The sequence below is a fragment of the Microcebus murinus genome, chromosome 7 (genome assembly GCF_040939455.1).
Source record: "Microcebus murinus isolate Inina chromosome 7, M.murinus_Inina_mat1.0, whole genome shotgun sequence".
Classification (NCBI taxonomy): domain Eukaryota; kingdom Metazoa; phylum Chordata; class Mammalia; order Primates; family Cheirogaleidae; genus Microcebus; species Microcebus murinus.
In genome coordinates, this window is record NC_134110.1 from 99,653,629 (window position 1) to 99,676,685 (window position 23,057).

At 41.1% G+C, this 23,057-nt stretch overlaps 1 protein-coding gene across 3 annotated transcripts in view; it reads left to right on the forward strand.

Annotated features, from left to right (window-relative positions):
• The window catches only part of XKR4 (XK related 4), a 401,928-nt gene that overhangs the window by 224,152 nt on the left and 154,719 nt on the right, over positions 1-23,057 (forward strand). For all 3 annotated transcript variants that reach the window (XR_012920230.1, XR_012920231.1, XM_076005302.1), the window contains exon 2: positions 18,662-18,861. Coding sequence is in view for 1 of the 3 variants with exons in the window: in XM_076005302.1 (XP_075861417.1) it covers positions 18,662-18,861 (200 nt within the window). In the remaining 2 variants the exon portion in view is untranslated. The remainder of the gene's footprint in view (positions 1-18,661; positions 18,862-23,057) is intronic.

Below are 23,057 nucleotides of genomic sequence, written 5' to 3' on the forward strand. Positions count from 1 at the left end.
TCTTGTCCCTGGTCTATTGTGTCAGAAATCTGGAGGAAGTCCTCAGCACTTGGAATTTCAGTCACCAGCCTTTCAGGTGACTTTTATGCATACTCAAGACTGATTTGGGCAAACTCAAAACAATATTTCTTGACCCTTCACTCCCAATGCCATGCTATCACCATACATAGTAGCCTCATATCCCTTTGTCTCCAGAATTTTTAAGTATTTTTAATAAAGCCACCAGTGAACTGATGGCCTGAGATGCGTGTGGATGCAGGTGTACATATACAGATAACTTGTTGGCCTTGCAACAATTACTACCCTCCATATGAGAAAACCACACTAAAAAATGAAATTTCCCTTAGTCACATGTCTGGAGGACTGAGGGTATGTGACATCTAGTCCTATGTGAAAATCATGTACTTTGAGCTATTTTTTCTGGATCCTTTGCTAAGAGAGATACTTCTCCTGGTTCACTTCATGCCATTTCTGGGTCCTTCATCCCTAGGGTTGGGGATCAGCTGCATTGAGATTGACAGCAATTTACAGGAAAAGCCTGGGTCTCAGAACTACTCCATGCATGCTGGGCTCAGCACTGCTACAATTAACTCTGGAAAGTTCTTAGACAACATAAGGACTCTACTATAGGCATGACCTGGGGCTAAACTCAGACAGCTGTTTTCCATACCTGATAATGTTTTCATCAATTTACAAAATCATGAAGCACACCTGGAGGCAATAAAGATACACAGTATATTAAAAAAACCCAATAAATAGAAATCTAAATACACTAAACAAGTTATTTGTGGGGTGTATACATTTCTAAAGATTCATTTTCTTCATAAAATGACTTGTTATAGGACAATTTGAAGGAGAGAGCTTCTTTGTAGTACCATGCAACAGTTAAAAGAAACAACTTTTATGTAAATTAGATATACACATGGAAATACCCCTGGGTATTACAAACATGACACTGGGTGAAACAATAAAGAAAAATATTTTTAACAAAATTCCATTTAATAAACAAATGCATGTGAACAGAGCAAATGCAAGAACAAATGCCAGTGTCTTGGAGTGTTATACATAAAATGACCATGTGAACCAGCAATCCCACTTATAGTTATTTATTCTAAAGAAAGGAAAACTTGGCCGGGCGTGGTGGCTCATGCCTGTAATCCTAGCACTCTGGGAGGCCGAAGTGGGAGAATTGCTCAAGGTCAGGAGTTCAAAACCAGTCTGAGCAAGAGCGAAACCCTATCTCTACTAAAAATAGAAAGAAATTAATTGGCCTACTAAAAAGACATAGAAAAAAATTAGTCAGACATGGTGGTGCAAGCCTGTAGTCCCAGCTACTCAGGAGGCTGAGGCAGAAGGATGGCTTGAGCTCAGGAGTTTGAGGTTACTGTGAGCTAGGCTGATGGCACGACACTCTATCCTGGGCAACAGAGTGAGACTCTCAATAAAAAAAAAAAGAAAAAGAAAGAAAGAATGAAAGGAAAACTTATGTTTACACAAAATCTTGCACTTGAACATTCATGATTGCCAAAACCTGGAGACAATATAAATAGCCTTCAAAGTGTGAATGGATAAATGTCCCTGTGGTATATCCATACAAGGAACTGCTACTCAGCAATAAAAACGAATGATTGATACATACAACACTTTGGATGGATCTCAAAGGCATTCTGCTGAGTGGAAAAAAAAATCTAATCTCTAAATGTTACACACTGTATGATTCCATTTATATAACATTCTCAAAATGTCAAAGTATAGTGACAGATAATAGACCAGTGGTGGTTAGGTTAGTGTTGGTGGTATGTATCACTATAAATGGGTAACACAAGGGAGTTTATTTGGGATTATTCTGATTGTGATGATAGCTATATGAATCTACATATGTGATAAAATTGTATAGTACTATATACTCAAATGAGAAAAACAGAGTGCTTATAAAAACTGGTGAAAGCAAGACAAGATCTATAACTTAAATAATAGTGTACCAACATCAATGTCAATATCCTGGTTTTGATTATTGTGCTATGGTTGTGTAAGATATTGTCATCAGAACAAGTTGAGTTGCATGGGAAGTCTATATACTATTTTTTCAATTTCTATGTAGATCTAAAACTATTTCTAAATAAAAAGTTTTTTAAAGAACAAATACTATGAGTTAATTTTTGTGAGGTGAAAGGTGCAGATCATGTTTCAGTCTTCTACATGTGGCTATCCAGTTTTCCCAGCACCATTTATTGAATAAAGATTCTTTTCCGTAGTGTATGTTTTTGTCTGCTTTGTCAAAGATTAGATGGGTATATTAGGATGGTTTTATATCTGGGTTCTCAGTTCTGTTCCATTGGTTTATGTCTCTGTTCTTGTGCCAGTACTGTGCTGTTTTAGTTGCTATCACCTTGTAATATAGCTTGAAGTCTGATAAATTGGTGCCTTCCAATTTGTTCTTTTGGCCTAAGATTGCTTTTTTTTTATACAGGGTCTTCTCTGGTTCCATACAAAGCATAGAATTATTTTTTCTAGATCTGTGAAAAATGATGTTGATATTTTAATAGGGATTGCATTGAATCACTGTAGATCACTTTGGGTAGTATAGACATTTTAACAATGTTGATTCTGCCGACCTATGAACATGGTATGATTTTCTACTTGTTTACATCCTCTGCTATTTCCTTCCTCAGTGTTTTGTAGTTCTCCCTGTAGAGGTCTTTTACCTCCTTAGTTAAATATGTATACCATGGAGTTCTACTCAGCCACAAGAAACAATGATAATCTAGCACCTCTTGTATTATCCTGGATAGAGCTGGAGCCCATTCTACTAAGTGAAGTATCACAAGAATGGAAAAACAAGCACCACATGTACTCACCATCAAATTGGCATTAACAGATCAACACTTAAATGCACATATACTAACAACATTCATTAGCTGTCGGGCAGATGAGGGGGGAAGGAATGGATGGTTATATTCACACCTAATGAGTGTGGTGCGCACTGTCTGGGGGAGGGACATGCTTGAAGCTCTGACTCAGGTGGGGCAAGGGCAATATATGTAACCTAAACATTTGTGCCCCCGTAATATGCTAAAATTAAAAAAGAACAAATACCAACTAAAATAATGCATATTAAACACATTTTAGTGGTTGCCTGTGGGGTGGAGGGGAATGCAGACTGGAGGGGGAAGGAGAAATTTATTCTTAGGATACTTAAATACTCAATTTATAATTTGGGGTGGTACACTACAGTTCTTTATTACTAGAGTATACACACCATGAGGTCATGAACTGTTTATTAGTCATTTCTGGATCTCTCAACAACTAGCATAGTGGTATGTATATATCAAACTCACAATGAACGTTTATGCTATTGTCAAACAAATATGTTAGTGAACATGTATCTACTTCATAGCTGAACTCCAGACAGCTAACAATCCTAAACTTGCAAGGAATTATTTTTGGTGCAAATCTTGACACTTTCTGAATGCTTACTTTAAGCAGTATTGTTTATATTTAGGCCTGAAACATTTGTGTGTGCTGCCATTACATCATAATGAGCCCTGACCCCACAGTGGCTGCGACTGCCATCATCAATACGTTCGGGAGTTCAGTGGGGAACAGCAGATGGCGAGCCAACTTGGTCTCATCACTGAGGAGGGCCTTAGTGCCTCCTGCCAACAAAATTTGCCTTTTATCAGAAAAGAAACTGTAGTCCCTAAAAATGTCAACCTGAGGATTTCTGGAACCCAAGTTGGACTCCCGAATTAAAGTGCCCCATTAATCAAATCATTTTTCTCAACAGTTTTTACCTTTTCCCATCCTCCTCTTCCATCTTCAGAGGCCCTACATGTAACTGAATATTTCTTTATGATATTTTATGATTCAAGGTTCTGTTTCTCAACTAGCGACCATGGTCCTTAAATGTATAATGAAGGCTACTCAGAAATGCACCAGTCTGCATTTTCTTACTCCTTGTTGCCCATTGCCTACCAAGATAGAAAACAGTTAGGAGGGCATATCATATTAAAAACTGAAGTGAAGGAAAGACAGAGGCCAGTGAAAGGGAGAGAAGGAAGAAGGGAGAGGATGAGAGAGAGAATTTGTATGCAGTGGGCAGGCAATGGTAGAATACACAGGTACTTTAAGATATTGTTAGATATGAAAGGGGTGGCTGCAGAAAGTTTACATCGTCTGAAAACATCACTGAAATACCCTGGATGAAGGTTTTCTAAAGGAAGACCCTTCATTAGCTTTTCCTGGCTCTGAATCCTGTGGTCCTTTTGAGAAGAGGACAAGTAGTTTTCTAATTCTTGACAGGAAAGGCAGGATGTTTTCCTCACTGTGTTAGAAGAAAGTCAAACATGTGATGTTTGATCGCCTTGCTGCCATATTCAATATGAAGTGTCTTCCTTTTGCTATGAAGAGCATGTCTCCTGCATTGTCTCTTGCCTAAGCTGACTGGCAACAAAAGCTGATTACAGAAATAGGCTGATTTGGCATGCCCTGTATGACAAAGTTAATCGAGCAATAAGTAAAAAATGTAAAAATTTTTCAAGCATTGCAAAAAGGGAAAGTCATGGGGATATGAGAGAGATTTGCTCTTAAAAATAAAAAAGGATCTGTTATTAAAAATGCTAATTGTTCCCCCCAATGTTTTTTACACTTGCATCTTTAATTTGGACAACTGTTGTTTTCCTACTTCCCCTTCCCACACAATCTTGGTGAGATAAATAAAGTTCTAGATTTACTTGCGGTAAACATCTTAGCCGGGGTCCTCCCGAAGCCCAGCCTGGGACGAGAACTAGCGTGCATGTGGTCTGTTTTGAGCAGTGGTCCCAGGGAACAGGGGTGGGAGCCAAGCAAGGAGGGATGGCCAGCCCAGGGTGCATTGGCCAGCTGGTCACCACAGTGGGCAACTGGGGCTGGACACACCAAGAGAGGGCAAAGGGGGAACATCTGTCCAATGACTCCTCTCATCCTCATCAGTCAAGGAATGCCCCATTGTGTATTGACACTCTTGCATTTCTACATTGTTTCTGAGAAGTCGTGATGCAAAAAGCAGGAGAAAAGAGTGCAGCTCAGCAAGATGCTGTCAGTTACACCTGTGCAAAGCCAGTGCCGCTGGCAATGGCTGGAAGGCAGCTGGGCCAGCAGGGGGCGCACAACACAGTGAAGGGGTCCAACCAGACTCAGTCATCAGCACTAGATATCTGGGGTTCCTCAACCAGGTCAAGCCCTAGGGTTCTATGTTTGGTATTTTTGGATTTATGTGGACAAAAAAATGCTCAAGAAAAATCATGATTGATGGATGGGGTTCCAGACAAAGTTAAGATTGCTTGGATGATTAAGACTTCTCCAGGCCTGGCACGGCGACTCTCACCTGTAATCCTAGCACTCTGGGAGGCCGATGTGGGCAGATCCTTTGAGCTCAGGAGTTCGAGACCAGCCTGAGCAAGAGTAAGACTTTCTACCAAAAATAGAAAAAATTAGCTGGCCATGGTGGTGCATGCCTGTAGTCCCACCTACCCAGAAGGCTGAGGCAGGAGGATTGCCTGAGCCCAGGAGTTTGAGGCTGCTGTGAGCTAGGCTGATGCCATGGCACTCTAGCCCAGGCAACAGACTGACACTCTGTCTCAAACAAAAACAATAATAAAAAAATGTTTAAAAAATACTGCTCCAGACAAGGTGAGCAATAGATGAGGTGAACTGTTTCACGCAGCTGTTGACCTCGCACAGCGTGGTGTTCAGAACCACAGCGGGACCCCAGCCTGCCTTCTAGAAACCAGCACTCGAAAGGCTACTCTGACCCACACAGTGTATCAGGTTCAGTTCCATAGCAAGGGAATTAGATGGTTCCGACCCAAATGAAAGTTTAATATAAGAAGACCAAGTGCCAATTTAGGCATGGGTAACTGACATGTTTTTCTGGACTGGAAACCTGAGGTGTTTGATGCCTCAGGATGCTGTGGCCGTGGCCGTGGCTGTGTCTAGGTGCTGTGAACTTTGGAAGCCAACACAAATGGCACCTGTGGTCAGCTCCACCGCCCACCGGCTCTGTGACCTCTGTACGTGACCTAACTCTCCTATGGTGTGGATTCCTCGTGGGTCCAAGGGAGTAACTAGCACCACCTTCATAGAGCTTGTGAGAAGGCAAAAAAATTAAAACAAAAAATAAAATAAATAAATATATATAATATATATAAATATATATATATATATATATATATATATATATATATATATATATACACATAGCATTTTACCCAGCACTCACATATTTTAGGCAGAAAGTCCTTGTTAGCGTCCTTCGCCTGACCCTGTGTGCGCATTCCTGAAAGCCAAATGGCAGGGACGAACCTAGAAACTGCTCCGTGTGCAGTTGCCCCTCTGGCCAGCAGCTTCCCGGGACAGCTTCGCAGCCCTGTGCTACAGCAAGTCGTGAGCTTGAGTTTGGGTAGCATCCTGACTTCTTTCTCTTTAGTGACAGCAAGTTTAATTTTAATACCAGGCTTTGGTGAGGCAGAGGGTGTAGGCAGTCTTTTGTTGTCTACGCAGCATGCTAAAAATTGTGTGCCAGACAGTAAATTAAGAAAAGCTGCCCTATACATTTCAATTAATCTTACTTTGGTTTTAATATTTAATACATCATCATGAATCATGTTTCCACAAACCACAATAGAAGTTCAGAAAAATGATATAGAAATGTGTTATATTTTTATTGTTATGACTTTTCCTCAGCTAAAGACAGCCTCTACATAAAGTATGAAATCAACTGATTTTCCTCTATGATCTAAAAAACAAAATCAAGTCTTATTGACCACTGATATGACCAAATGGAGTCCAAAGCACACTGTACAGTTTCAGTTCATAAATGACCAAAATGGTTCAAATTATGTCATGAAAGAATACGTGTACATTCTCATTCTCTCATAATTTATTTTGTGATTTCAAAGAAAACTGGTTAGAAGGCGGCAGTTAATAATAAAATACTATATGGCACAATATCATGGTCCGTATATCAGAATGCTCAAAGACAAGAACAAAATCGATAGTTTCCAAACCTGTATTCAAATGCATACGTAATTAGCTGCAAGCTGACAGCTGACAGAGATGCGCTTTCAGCTGAGGCCACGTGCCGTGTGGTGGTGGGATGCGCTCTTGACACGTGTGTGTGTGTGTGCGTGTGTAAATTTGAACCTCGTAATTCAGCTTTAAGTTTAGATTAATGAATCTATGTTTAGAATGATGAATTGGATAGGCCCAAAGGAGAGAGAAATTAAGTACCACAGGATCACCACTTTGTGGAGTTTATAATCTAGGGAGAGAGTTAAGACTAAATAGCAAGTGAAGTAACTAAAGCGAATACCTGTTTCATTGGCGAAGTGGCAGATGCCACTGACTGACGAGGAGCTCAAGGTCCGGCTCAGAATCCTTCCCAACAGTTACTGCCAATGAGCATGAGCTCATTGTGAGCATGCACCACACAACCTTTTTTTTCATTCATGAATTAGGAATAATTGGGTATGAAGACTTTTCATGCTGTGTGATAGAATCCCAGGGGATAAGAATCGCTGTGGTAGGGACAGCAGGTAGGGAAAGCGTGCGCTGAGCCCCAAGGAATAGTGCTTGGGTTTGGCTGGCCCAAAGGTGAAACCGATAAACTGTAGACTAAGCCGGCCAATGTAAGCTTGGAGCAGCCGAACATTTACGTTCTCCTCTTAGAATCTTGCTGCACAGCGCACAGCCACGCCCTGTGGAGAGTGAAGTCTTCAAGGCTTGTGCAGGGCCAGGGAGGGGCCCTACTGCTCGCGGGAAAGCCCTCCCTCCTCCACACGCACTGAGGTAGCTCAGACCCAATCCAGCCAGACCTGGGTTCTTTTGTTCCACATCTTTCCACAGCACTGTGCTTTATGTTTTCTAATTCTGCCAAGATTCTGGAGAGACAGCTTGAATTTATCCTTCCCCTAGAATAGATGAATGAATAAAATTATGAGACAATAATATGAACAGTAATAAACCGTCTTAGAAAGAACACAAAAGGGTTGCATTTGGACCCAGCCGCTCACCTCAAAGTATTCAGACGAGATGGGGTGCTTTCAGAGTGGTATGCCCATAGATGCTCAGAGCATTGAAAGCTCTTGGAAGTTTGCACTTTGCTGGTGAAATCAATCTCTGTAATGCACACCGCTTGTGGAAGCTTCAGACAGAACCTCGGGCCCACCAGGAATATAGAACACCCAGAGCTGTGTGCCCACTCCCGCTGCCCCCTCCCCTTGGCCACCCGATGGGTGTGATGGGTCAACACCCCTATGGGGTTTCCAGGGATCTTTTACAACCATATATGTAAGTCCCTAAAGTCAAGCATTAAAAAGCTGCTTTTAAAAAGAATGAAACGCTATACAAACACACACACACACACACACACACACACACACACACACACACACACACACACACACAAACACTTGGCACTTTCCTTGTTTGTAAGAAAGTCAATGGAACAGGGCTTAGGATGAAGGTTCTGATTCTATCACAGTCATTGTTCCCTGATTAATAGAAACAAATATTCTGTTAGCCCTGTTTTTTTTTTATATATATATAACGTGGTTAATAGTTTCTGCCATTTTCATCATTTGAAGGCTTGGATCACAGTGACCATGTCAGTATCATGTCAAATAGTAGTCACTTCTGTATTTGCTCCAAGCCTCTTTCTCCGTTTTAATATATGTTTTACTATAAAAATATGTATATATATATATAGGAGCTCTACATGTAGAAAAGAATGATTTAAGGAGAAATGCTTCCTCTGTTTCTTCTGAGGGCCGGGCACCGGCTGCTCTGAGGTGTTAGGAGCACGGAAACACTTTCCTTCCACGTTCAGTCACTTCCGCCTCTGCCTCAGCCAAATGCACCGCCTTGCCCCAGAGGCCCTGGCCCACAGCCCTTTACAAGGGAAATGACGTAGTAGAGGAAAAACTCTATTATTTCTCCTCTAGGTTTGAGGAAATGCCAGAAGAAGAACTACTTAGGTAGTAAATATCTTTATGAAAGATATGTATAAAAATTAAGACAAAAATAACCATATCCCATGGATAAATCTTATTTTCACAGAAGAATAAAAATGAAATCATTGTAAAGAGACCTTTATAAAATATAAGACACCCACTAAGCATGATTTTACTCTGTATAAGCTTACAGGGTCGTATGCCATGACATGCAGCTGCCAGAGTACTGTCCTTCTCTGAGGACCCAAATTAATTCTAATCATTTTCTGTCTGGGCAGGAGACGGAGGCAATCAAAATACAGTTCATGGGTCAAGGGGGTGCTGAGAAACCCACAGCCTTGTTCGTCCCAGAGGCAGTGTCATTCTTGGGAGAAAAAACAATCACAGTGTGTTAAAGAAAGAAAGGGTGGCCAGGCTCGAGCATTCCTTGAAAGAACCTGAGTACATTCTCCTGTCTCTCTCCCTGTTGTGAATACCCATAACATAGGCATGAGAGGGACACTGCAGACACACACATTGTTTTGGAACAGGTTTTGCAGCGCATCCAGGGTGCTGTGACGACAGCATCCAGAAGTGGAGCGGTGTGAGGTGGGGCGGTGTGAGGTGGGGCGGTGTGAGGTGGGGCGGTGCGAGGTGGGGCGGTGCGAGGTGGGGCGATGCGAGGGAGCAGCATGGGGCTCAGGGTGACAGCCCACTCTAGTCCTCTTGGGGAGGGTGGCAGCCTTGACTGTCCCCTAATGCTTGTGTCAAGCAGAAGGTCATCTGATTCTTTCTTCCCCCTTCAATATACCTATTTTTTCCTTCCTTTGGATGATTAATGGGAAGTAGAATCTAATCTTAAAACAATAAGAAAATTTTCTACCATAGACATATAGGCCACAATTTTAAGTCATTGTTTTTATTCAGCATGGGAGATGGCAGAAGCCCGATATTCTGGTACTGAAACAGGTGGTGTCGCAGTTGTCTTTGTGGCTTAAACCCAATAAAGAACTTCTGAAGATGACAAATCATACAATTTTGTTACTTAGTACCTACTGCTGAGGTTTCATATATATATATACACACATGCACACACATGTGTGTATGTGTATGTGTAGTGTAAAAGTTTTGTAGCCAGGCAGCAGAAGAAATACCACTTGTTGGAATCACTGTTTATTAATGTTGTTTATTTAAAGCTCTTGTGCACAGATTTTACTCTGTCTTTTTCAGACAGTAAAAATAACAGCTGCTAACAGCTAAATTGTTTAGTGTGCAAAAGATTCCATATTAGATTCTAATTTCATATTAGAATACATATGCATTGTATCCTCATAGCTATTAATGATTTCTTAATCAGCCATAGATACATCAGCAATTAATATAACACCTGGTCAAATATTATTTAAGGACTAAAGTATCTGTCATATCTATGGACTATCTGAAACATGAGTTATACACATCGCGTTTCCCCACAAGTAAGGTAAAGATAATCTCGATCACATTAAATCTTAGATTAAATACGTACTGGCTATGTAATCCCCTATGTAATACTTGACATACCAAACGTTTGGGATTCTGCAACCCCTCGTCTTCCCCCGCCCGCCCCTGGGAGCTTGTCACTTTTGTCATATTACATTTCAGTCTGAAGTTAGTGGCACAGGAGGCTTTGACTTGAATCTTGGCTGCTTTTTGCACTTGGAAAATATTGATGAAAAAGATCTGAGAATTAAAATGCAATTTACAGCTTCAGAATCTTACTGGACTTGATTTTGTGCTCGTGCTGGGAAGGGCTGGGTTCCGTGGCGGGGATGCCTGGGATGGTGGGGAGTGACGGAAGTGTGCTTGCATGCACATCTTCAAAAATGCTGAAGAAATTACAGAACCAAGATGTTGTTGAATTGAGATCATGTTGATAAAGTCAGTGTAGAATTCCTGGTAACCTTTTGTGATGTAGGGAAAACTGTACCTTCCCTTTGTGTGCTTCTCAAGCAATAAATAATGAGAATGACCGTATGAGAAAATGTATCAGTCATAAAGTAAGTATGTAAATGTAAAGTAAATGACTTGTGAGTGTGTTTATCTCTGAGGAGGAGGCAGAACACATTGACATTTCAGAGAGGGCTTTTATCGGGAACATCTCCCATTAGTGCTAATGAGGGCTGTGTGTTTAATCCTTTGCTCTCTAACGCTCAGGGCGTATTTCATCCTTGATGGCAGAGCTCTGAAACTTTTTTTCTTCCTTAAATGATAATCTTTGGAAGTTATGTTAAATTTTTAACTGTAAATATGGCTTTCTGTGACTCCTCCCTGCCATCTGTATAAATATCTAAAAAGAACTGGAGCTTTTCATTACTATGAACTTCCCTGGCCACCAATGCCCTCTGCAGAGATGTTTTCGTTAATCAACACAGAAACGCAGAATTCTAAGAAGTAAAATTTCAGTGAGCACTTCACCTTTACCCTACTCAAACCCGAACCAGGATTCTCTGGTACTCAGGAGGTCTAGAGATCATCTCGTTTCTCAGTAGGGGGTGACCATCTTTGTCTTCCCCTCTGGAAGATCAGTTGAAGGGCAGACCCTGACCCACAGACCATCTAACCCAATGTGACTAAACACTACCCAGAATAAAATGTCTAAAGTAAATGAAGAGAACTGAGACACAAAATCAACCTTCATTAGGGTTAAAAAGGTGAGCTTTATAGATGAACCTAGAACATCAGTAACCCAGGCACACAGCAACATTCCTGTCATGAGTGAGGCACGTGTGCAAGGCACATCCTCTCATCTGATCCTCACAGCAGCCATGAGAGCGGTACGGGCACCCCTGCCCTCACCCCAGGAAACCCCGGCTCAGAGGGCAGTGGCTACAAGGATCAGAAGGGAAAAATACTTTTTCAGTGAGATAAAATTAGCACAGTTGCCAAGGAGACAAGACTGCCTGGCCTTTGTCTTCAAGTGTACAAAGGGTCAGCTTCCAGGAAGTGGCCATCAGCCTCCTCCTGTCTCCCAGCTTCAGAAGTAGATGTGGTTATGATGCAATAGGAAGAATCTGGATAGACTGGATGGACAGATAAATGATACATAGATAGACAGACAGAAATAGAAAAAGAGAGAGAGGTAGGTACAGAGAGAGAGAGATGAGAGAGATATATAGATAGATTAGATAGATAAATAAGAGAGAAAAAGAATGGTTGTCCACAGAGTTTGCATTCTCTGAGATAAGTGATAAAGCATTCTCTTTCAAATCCTTGAGTCTCATGATGATTTGGATCCCAGGCAACTGAAATGAAAATCCAAAAATTAGAGTATCATTGCCACTTTCCATTTATTCCTGAAAAAGAGAAACCAATGTATTTTTAACGACACCTAAATTTACTGACTGCTTACTGGGTAATTTATGTACATCATCTCATCTTATTTTTAATTACTTCATCATCTTTCCTTTTTAACAGAATGGACACCTAAGGCTTAGAAAATATAAGTAATTTCCCAGAGCCCTGGAGCTTAGAGAGCCCTGTAAACTGATAGACAACTGAGTGAATTGCCCATGGTTCTTTTCAAAAGGCAAGACCCTGGGTGGGACACCAGCCTGATACTCCACACGTGCCACTCACCCCTGCTTCCTAGTGGCAGGACTTTCAGGCTGGTGGTTGGAGATTTACTCTTGAATATTTTCCTGTTTCATCTTTGTAAGCTGGACCCATCAAAGAGTTGCTATCTTGTATAGGAGTCTTTTCTCATAAGCAAATATTCTGGCATTTTAAAACTTCAAGGAAATTCTGACACAAGCTACAGCTTGGATGAACTGTGAGGACATTATGCTAAATGTAATCAGCCAGTCACAAAGAGACAAATACTGTACAATTCCACTTATATGAGGTACCCAGAATAGTCAAATTCAGAGACAGAGAGTGGAATAGTGGTTGCCAGAGGCTAGGGAAAGAGGGAAATGGAAAACTTGTGGAATGAGTGCAGAGTTTCTATTGTGCCAGGTGGAGGGACGTCTGGAGATGGATGTAGTAATGGTCTCGCACATGGTGGGAATGCACTTACCCCCGAACTGCACACTTACAGCGATTAAGTTGATAAATTTTGCTATGTGTATTTTACCATAATTAAGACAAAAAACCTCCCCATCCAGGAACTAGAAATAGCTTTTCTTGCCAGCCTTGGTTTATAGCTGTTTGAACTCTATTTTTGGAAGGCTTGATTTTATGTATTATTGTGTGAAATTCCATGAAGCCTAATATGTGTTGTGTTCTTCTGTGGGCAGAAACCTGTCACTAGCATCAGGTTAACTATGAGCTCAAGTTGCTATAAATACAAATGTCTCATTCTATTAGAAGAGTTCAAGTCCCTGTGGCCACAGAGCTGGGAGCTGATTTGTAGCTTTTTAGCCTGTGACAGCAAAGAGCAGGGAGTATGCGTAATCTCCTCCCCAGGTGAAAGCTAGAAACAGAGTAGTTCAGGAAGACATTTGTGGGAGTTCTACTGACATTGTTAATGCCATGGAGGTCCTGGATTTAAATTCTACGATGATTCCAAGGAAGTTGAACATCTATTCATTAATTAGTTCACTCAACATGCAAATGCTCCCTGTGCTCTCTTTACAATATATCCAACTCTGACCCTTCCGACTGCCAATACCACTGAACTCCTAATCAAAGTTAGTGTCTCCTTTCTGCCCCTACTCCCCTGGCCCTGCTGTTTTCTATTTTCCACACAATAAGCAATCTTGCTAAAATGCCAGTCAGATTCCCTTCTGTTCTGTTTAAAACTCTCCAGTGACTTCCCATTTCCCTTGGGGAAAATAATTCAAAATTGCAACTATTGAATGTGTTCAGTATACACTCACTGCATAAGAGGATGTGTATTAATCTAGTGCCTATTACTCATGAGAAACTGAACTAAATGTGTCTTTGTAGGGCTACAAAGGCAAATCACATTCTTTTCTTCCTGGGAGTTTATATTCTGGGATATGAGGTGAACTCACAGATGAATAAATTTTCAAAAAATGTTGTTTTTCCCTGGTCAAAGTCTGAATAAAGAAAGATTGAGCATAATCAATGGAATAGCCAGTTCTAGCTGGGTGGGAAGAAAGGATGGGGGAAGATGACACTGGAGTCACACAACATTACAGGGTGGTGAGGAGTGCAGAGAAGTGTCACCAGGCAAGAGAGCCGTGGGAACAGAGGAGTTGAAGTGTGGACTTACTGCCAAGGAGCAGGGAGGGCTTCAGCATGGTGGGAACATAGGATACAGGTCAGGGGGTAGAGGCCAAAGGTCAAATTAGAAAGGTTAAACTAAAAGCCTTAAATGCCTTTACTTGCATTGTTGATCTTTTACTGTTGATCTTCTAGGCAATGGGGAGTCATTGAGGTTTTTAAGATGGTAGAGATTGGATTTCATTTATGTTACAGACAGGTCACTCTAGAAGCAATGGAAAGAATCTATTAAAACATTCAAAGTCAGTTAATAAATAGTAAGGACTAGCATTTATTGGATGCCTACTATCTACCAAGCTTTGTGCTGAGTCCTTCACTTTTATTACATTAAATCCTCAAATCCACCTATGTGATTAGTACTATTATTTACCCACTTTTAAAATGGAAGTATTAAGACAGAGATATGTTAAGACCAAGGTCATATTATTAGTAGTTTACAGAATCAAGGCAGAAACTGAGAGAATCAGACGGGGAAAAGAAATATATTAAACAGATAAAAGTTCTAGAATATAGGGTGTTACCAAAGATAAGTGGTGAGGGAGAATGGTAATGTCCCAAGATGCCCCCTGGGCTTATCGTGGAAGACTTGATGAAGAGCAGTATGTATTATCAGTACATACTGATAATAGGACAAATTTAGAAGGAAACCTAACAAGGTGGTTTGAATATGTTTGTTTTTATGTGCTTGTAGGAAATCTGGGGAGCAGATAGACATACAGGTTTGGATCTCAACTGAGGGGTGGACCGTAAGATGCAGACCTGGGGGTCCTTAAACAGGGGAGGAAAAGTCATGAGGCAAATGAGATAAAACATTGAGTGAAAAGCATTTGGGGGTCGAATTGTATGTCAGCTAAAAGATACTGAAGTCCTAATCCTTCGTACCTGCGAATCTGATCTTATTTTGGAACTAGAAGGAACTTTGCAGATGAGCAAGTTAAGATGAGATGACTGGGGTGTCTGCTAATCCAGTACAACTCAGTGGTTATATAGAGGAGAAGTTTAGATGCAGAAACAGGTACACAGGGACAAAACCGTGTGAAGATGAAGGCAGAGATTGGGCTGATACACATACCAGCCAAGGAACGCCAAAGATCACAAGCAAACCACCAGCAGCTAGAGGAGGAAGGCACAGAACAGATCCTTCCTCACAGGCTTCAGAAGGAACCAACTCTGCTGACACTCGATCTCAGACTTCCTGCCTTCAGACCCGGGAGGTGATAAGTTTCTGTTGTTTAGGTCCTTTGTTACATCAGCCCTAGGAAACAAGTACAGACAGGTAGAGGGGTACCTGTGTGTGGAGTACTAAGGGATGACTGGTGATGACCAAATGGAGACTGTTCATTCAAAAGTGAGTTTGCCTGTCAAAGAAGCGGGAATGGCTATTTAGAGGCTATTCCAAGGAAACCATGAGCTTGCAAATAGGCATGAGGTGTGAGAAAGGGAACACCAGCAGTTTGCACTGACCTAATCACAAATTGCAGCCATGGAGTGGTCAGAGAACACAGAAAGCTGCTCATGAGAGTCCCTGTGCCCTGCACCATGGCAAACTTCGCCTTAGAGTTGGCACAGAGCAGTCACAGGCCCAAGGGAATGATTAAATCCATTCTATGTTTTAAAATGTTAGTGTTCTGCAAATATCATGGCAGTGGCAACATAGTTTTTTAATCTACCAAAATTATCCCATTAAAATAGGCAGAGCAACGAGGTCTGCAAAGCTGAAGAATCATGAGCAATACCTGCAATTATGGGAGTTGAAATACCCCTGTAATTACCTGGTGACAAATTAGTGACATCTTATAAGTTCCACATGATACCAATAACCACGCAGAAAAAAGTAGAGGGAGGACCTTAAAGGCAGGAAAACCCCAAACGCCCGACAGGCACTCACTGGGAAGTGCGGTGGATCGTGCAGGGGAGACTGGGAGGGTGTTCTCAATGATCCAAGGCAAGGTGGGTCCCAGGAGGCTAAAAATGCAGCAAAGTCTAATACTATCAGCATAGTCTAGGCCCTTTAACCTTATTAACTAACAAACTGAAGCCCCTTCAAAAACAAAGTTCCACACCTGCTGGGAATAGATTCCAAAATAAAGCAGGGCAGGGGCAACCACAAGAAATGAAAAAGTAGGTCCAAATAAAAGATAAGAGGAAGGAAAAGCAGCTGATACCAGAAAGTAACAAGTGACGCTGTCTCTTTCACTTCGTGAGAACAGCAGCAGAATGTGCTCACAAACTGTGACAGCAGCCCAGCTGTGCAGGCCCACTCATCCCGCCTAAAAGTACATGTAAACTAAGTTAATTTTAAAACTCAGCAGCAAGAAAAGGATAAAATTATTATAAGGAAAAGAGAATAAGAAAACTAATGATATTGCTACAGACAACGAAAACATACAGAAAAACCTATGCACAAAACAGATGGAAACCATAAGCAAATATTTCAAAATGAGCTGAAATTGTTAAAATAGTAAAAGCTATGAAAAAACAATATAAATCAAAATTTGAAAAAAAAATGAGAAAAGTGAGTAGTAAAAAGTAATATTTGAAAAGAAGGATGATAAAACAACTCAATACAGAATTCTAATTAAAAAAAAAAGGTCAGAAATAAAAACTCAACTAAAAGCGATGTGACCATATTCAAACACCATAGTTAGAAGATAAATAGAAGACAGAAAAAAGGAAAAATGTCTCAATCAAAAAGAAATTTGAGAGTTTATGCCTATAATCTCAGCATTTTTGATGGCTGAGGTAGGAGGATCACTTGAGGCTAGGAGTCCAAGATCTGCCTGGGCAACATAGTGTGACTCCATCTCTACAAAAAAAAGGAAAATTGGCAGGATGTGGTGGCGCATGCCTGTAGCCCTAGCTACTGGGGAAGCAGGAAGATCACTTGAGCCCAGCAGTGTGACGCTGCAGTGAACTATGATGACACCACTGCACTTTAGCCCAGCAGAGTGACAGAGTGAGAGCCTGTCTCAAAAAACAAATAAATAAATAAGTTTGAGATGAAAGGATTCAAGAGAAACTGATAGTCAAGAAGATAAGGAAGATACAACATCTATAATAAATGAGTCCTTGAAGAAGAAAACCAAAGCAATGGATTAGAAAGAAAATACTGAACGCTATCATTCAAGAAAACTTAAAACTACATATTGAAACTTGAAGCTATATAGTGAAGAGGCATACCACATTACTCAAGTAAATGATACAGAACAATCAATATCAAGATGTTGTTTCTTAATAAAACTATAGGTCTTTAAAAAGAAACAAAATATGCTTTGGGCACCCAGGCAAAATGATTAAGTAGCTTATAACAGAAAGAATATTAGATTTCTATCAGACTTTTCCATGACAGCACTTTATGCCAATAAACAATGGAGTGACAGATTTCAAATGCTCACATAAATAAATTGCAGATTTGGATCTTTCATGGAATATAATACAATATTCTACATCCATCCAACCTGACCTTTCAGTGAAAAGGTTGTCTGGGCTTTTCTGCTCTTGCATTTCCTTGCTGTATGTAAAATCTTTGCATCGGGTAAACACAGTTAATTCACAGACTTTCAAAGTAGGCACCAACTTCCAACTAAAAACTGTGAAACTTTGTGATCTGTGTAACCAAAGGAACCTTATCCCCACTGAGTGCACTGATAACCACACACTGTTACAAATATGTAAGAACTCGGGGAATATTGTTCCTTTCTTGAGGGATCTACTAGAGAACAAGCTTCAAACAACCAAATATTGTAGAGACATTAACTAAGAAACTGGAGAGATATTCCAGCTAATAAGTACAGAGGATGATCAACTCGGAATACACCATTTTGCAACTCTGATTGCAATATCATCAACAACTGATAATGTCATAAAACAGAACAACAAACCATGACGTACCTCCCAGTGAGAGTACACATCACCCACCCAAAAGGATCAAACATAAATCTGATCAAAATTCTAACACTAACTACCCATCTATCCTTTGCAGGAAACACAAAGGATAGATATCTTAACCACACCAGGCAAGTACAATCATTAAAATCAAGACAATGAAAAGTATGCAAGAAATAAAAGAGAAATGGAAGGAGAATCCATAGTGTAAAGATATGTATTAAATAGTCATCATGTGTGGACCCTGTTTGAATTGCATTTCAAACAAACTACTAAAAAATTATGATAAGCAGGAAAATATGAACATTGAGTATTTGGTAGTAAGAGATTATTGTCATTATTTGTAAGTGTGGTGATAGTATTGGCCTTTGACGAAGACTAAAATTCATTCTTCTCAAAGTGAGCATTTAAGCACAGTGTACTCTTAAACGGTTAACTTTGGGCTTTAAACTACAGCCACCAAGGTAATTATCCCATGTGCGTGCTTGCATAGCGTGGCTCGCAGAAAAGAAAAACAACCCTGGAGCTTGAATTATAAACTGTCGCTCATCTCTTTCTTCTTCTCCATGTTTTCTTCCTAGGTATTTCCACACAATATACTTAGGCATTCGAAGCCGACAGAGTGGGGAGAACGACAGATGGAGGTTTTACTGGAAGATGGTGTATGAGTATGCCGATGTGAGTATGCTGCACTTGCTAGCCACCTTTCTGGAAAGTGCTCCGCAGCTGGTCCTGCAGCTCTGCATCATCGTACAGACTCATCACTTGCAGGCCCTCCAAGGTAAGGGCTTGCAATTGGGTTTCTGAATTTGGGGAAAGATTGACTGGCTATTTTTGTCACAGTCCAAGGAACTGCTCTAATGCACTTTATCGACAGAGGCCTGTTATATGTCTGCTGTTTTACATGTGATTTGTGAATGATGCATATTTTCTTCACCATTACTTGTTTTAGTAGGAAAAAAATCTTTATGATTTTATGCTTGGTCAATATGTGAATAGTGTCAGTTATCTGAGGCTTTCTGGTTTTTATGATAAAGGAATTCCCAATGGTTACAAAAAAAATAGTAGCTATCTCTCTAATATAGGTACCCTAGTATATATATACATTATATATATATATATATATATATATATATATATATATATGTAATCCCTACTGTTTCCTTTCAACATTAAGAAATGGAGATAGAGAGAAAGAGAGAGATTAAGAGGAGACTGTAGGGATTACCTCAATATTCAAAGAAAGAAGGTCATATGAGGAAAATGTTATCAATATTTAATAATACATACATACTTCAAAGTTTTATAAAGTGAATATTATTATCAGATTAATATTTTTGTATTTTGTATTATTGGATGATCTCATCAGTAAGACAATTCCATTTATAACAGAGCTGCCCAGATGTTTCCCTAGAGCCTGCTGCTCAAACCCTTTCTAGAACAAGGTGGCAAGAAAATGAGACAGACTGGCCAGTAGAGAGGTGACTAAACAGGGTGGGTGATGGATATAGGCCATGTTCTACACAAAGCATTTCCTTATGTTACCTGGTTACCATCTTGTATGTGCTGGTTTTGTTCAAATCTCTGTGAGTCCCTCTGTGTACAAACATGCCACTGCCATGTTCTGGGTCATGCTCCGACTTGAGACAGGTTTGGTCTGTGGAATCTCCTCAGTGTCCTTACAACTTTTTATAGCAAGGAGCACTTTAGCTTAGGCTGAGTGCTTTAATTTGGGGGAGAGGGTCAGGGTGCATGTTACCTATATAGGGAAGGAAAGAGAGGTGTCCTCGTAGCCAGTAGCCCATTTGTTCTTAAGTTGCTGGCCCAACCCTGGCTTCATAGTAGAATAGCCTTGGTCTAAGAAGTTTGAGAAGAGGGCAAAAGAGATCCCTGGTATGTGCTTCTCAAATGCTAGAGAAAAAACTGGAAGAAAGGGAAAGTGGTATCTTTGCAAAGAAAGGGAAGAGAAAAGCACAGAGAAGGAGGGAGGCTGTGTGAGTTAGTTGTGGGTGACTGTGGTTAGTTGGGATTAGCGGTTATAGACCGGGTATGTGGAGGCTCTGGCTCTGGTATTCTCACTACCTCACCGTAAAATCCTGTACAAGCCACTTAACGTCTCTGGGCCCAGTTTTCTCAAATGTAAAGATTTCAAATTAAATTGGATGATGTCCAAACTCCTTGACAGCTCCATTCTATCCTTGAATCAATGAATGCCCAATAGGCATTCAGTGCCAGCTTTACGCTTTAGGAAATGGTCTGTAAACAAAGATACAAATGAAATTAAAAGGTAGCATCAAACTAAATCTCTGTCAAAGAATCTGGTGTGCTCATCTCCAGGGCAACGTGACAATTCCTTGGAACAGTCACACGATCGGGAGCAGAGGTGGAGATTTGCAAGTCGCCTTCCTGTGGCCCAAGGTTACTGGGCCACAATACTTTTCTACTAGTTTTCTAAAGAATAGTTTTCTACTCGTCTCTAGTAGAGAAAACTAGTTTCTCTAGTAGTTTTCTAAAAGATTTAGAAAATTATAGAGAAGTTTTTCTTCTAAAAATGATGGAGATACAGGAGAAAAAGTAAAAGAGGGTCTGAGAAAATGAGATCACCTTTCCAGCTTGAGAGCTTTATGTAAAATTGTGCAGAAAAACAATGAGGAAAGGGCAACCCTTGGTCTTCATCAGAGTGTTCATCCTAAACATAGGAACCAAAATTTTTGTGTTTTTCAAGTTGTGGCTCTTCCCTGACACCAGATGTCCCCAGCTTATGGACTAAGCTTGACATGTTTACATCAGGCGTGCTACAGGCTGTGCATGCCAGCCCGGTCCCTGGCCAAGGCAAATCTTGCTATCAATTCCAGAACCCTGCAGGGAGACTATGGTCTATGTCACTCCAAGGTGGTCACAAGACAAGTGGATCCAAAGATCACTAGGATGGATGCAAGGCATTGAGTGTAAGATAGGGAATAAGCCTACTAGGTTGATCTTATTGATGCTACTCTTTTTTAAGAAGGGAGGTGGGTAGAAGGTTGTGTTACAAGACCAAACAGTGAAAACACCTGAGAGCAAACGACACCAACAAACCTTCCAGCAAATGAGACTGGTTGAGGCAACACAATCTGATTTTTTTTTTTTTTTGAAGAGAAACCTATCTTCAGTGTAAGAGCTTCTAAATACCCCTCTGCTGCTAGATAATCCCACTTACAAACGAACTGGCTTATAAATTAAATTGAAGTAAGTTATAAGAACAGAGCTTTTCCCCTCTAGGAAAAGAAAAATAAATGTGATGAAAGAACCTAGTCTGACATATATTTTCATACATCTTTAGTGGTAAAAAATCCTTAGGATTTAAATGTAAAAACACAACTTTCTGCTATAAATGCAAATAGTCAGTAGGCATGAAACCTGTGAAGTATTTGCAAACAGCTCTGAATTAAAATTAAAATGTTCTTATTCAGCAGGTAGAGAATGGTCCTAAGTCTGCAAGTCATTCTGTATGTGACAATTTCTAAAATTACTATTTTTTAGGATAGAAATAAAATTGTTTTTTTAACCCAATTTCAACCATCTACCCCTCTCTGAAGGACACTATTTTTAAAACAATAAGAAAATCAAACAAGAAATATGACATTTTAAAGCCGATGCTAAAAACCATATCCTCTTTATGGAAGTTGGCTAGCTCTAAAACGCTGTTAGCTGTGAAAATCCCTTCTCAGCTTTCCTTCCTTATTGAGCCATTAAGTCAGACATGCCACCTTGTGCTGGAGGTGACAAGCTTAGGGGAGAACTATTGGAGCATAATTGTTCCTCAGTTTGTACTGGCCCAGGAAGGACAGTTTGGCCTCTGTTCTAAGACCAGGAGTCAGGGCAGAGCTGTGGCTCGAAACTAGTCATCCAGTTTCTCTCCGTGTTGTCGCCGTGGACATATCGTAGGGCACTAGCTGCTCTTCACTCGACCTGGGATTCCCCGGCCCGCTGCCTCCGGAGTGCACGAGGCACGTGGTGGTCTGACCGCACGCATGGCCGCAGCCACACGGGTGGGGTGTGCCTGCGCGGCCAGGGAGTCTCCAGCTCACGCGTTTTCCAATCCCATTTCCCGCCAGGAAAGAGGGAGAGAGCAAGGGGGAGGGGTGGAGAAAGAGGAAGGAAGGCAGGAAGGAGGGAGGGATGGAAGGCGTGATGGAAGGAAGGACGGAAGGAGGGAGGGATGGAAGGAAGGCAGGAAGGAGGGACGAAGACTGCTCGACAAGCAGAGATGGGCCACGGCACACCTATTAGTCTCCACATAGTGGACGCTGCTCTTGCCAGTGAAGATGCTCGCCGTGTGGCCCGAGGTTTATCAGTTCTATTTCCAAGCAAACGCAAACCATTCCACCTCATTTCTACTGCACTCCCCGATCAAACTGTCCCCACTCCCACCCAGGCCCCTGCGGCCATCCTGCTGCTTCATCTTGTCCTGCTCTTTTCACGCCATTCTCCTTGTAGTGGTCTGAGAGGCCATTTGGACTCTATTTACCCCCCAAACATACTTAAAGCCCTCAGTGTTCCCCTTAGCATTCACTGAAACTTAAAGCAAGATTCCTGAGCAAGATACAAGGGCCTTTATATCCCTGTGTTCTCCTCATTAGTCCCACTCTACATCCACACTGCCCTCCACGCTCTTCTGGAAATATTACCATTTCTTCTGCACCTCAGGGCATTTGCACGTGCTGTTAACCGCTCCAGCATATTGCCATCCCCTTTCCTTTAGCCTGGTTCTCACTCTCATTCTCACTCTTCCTCTGGAATTCAGCTTAACTTCCTCAGTGACCTTCCTGACTGCCATTCATGTTTTTATTCTCGCATCAGCATTTCCTTGTAGTGTCCTGAACGTTAGCCCACGACTTCAGGCAACTTTCCTACTGTGGCTCAGCCTCAATTTGCCCGCATGCACTGGAGGATAATGATAGCATCTGCGTCACAGGATTGCAGTGCTTAAATGAT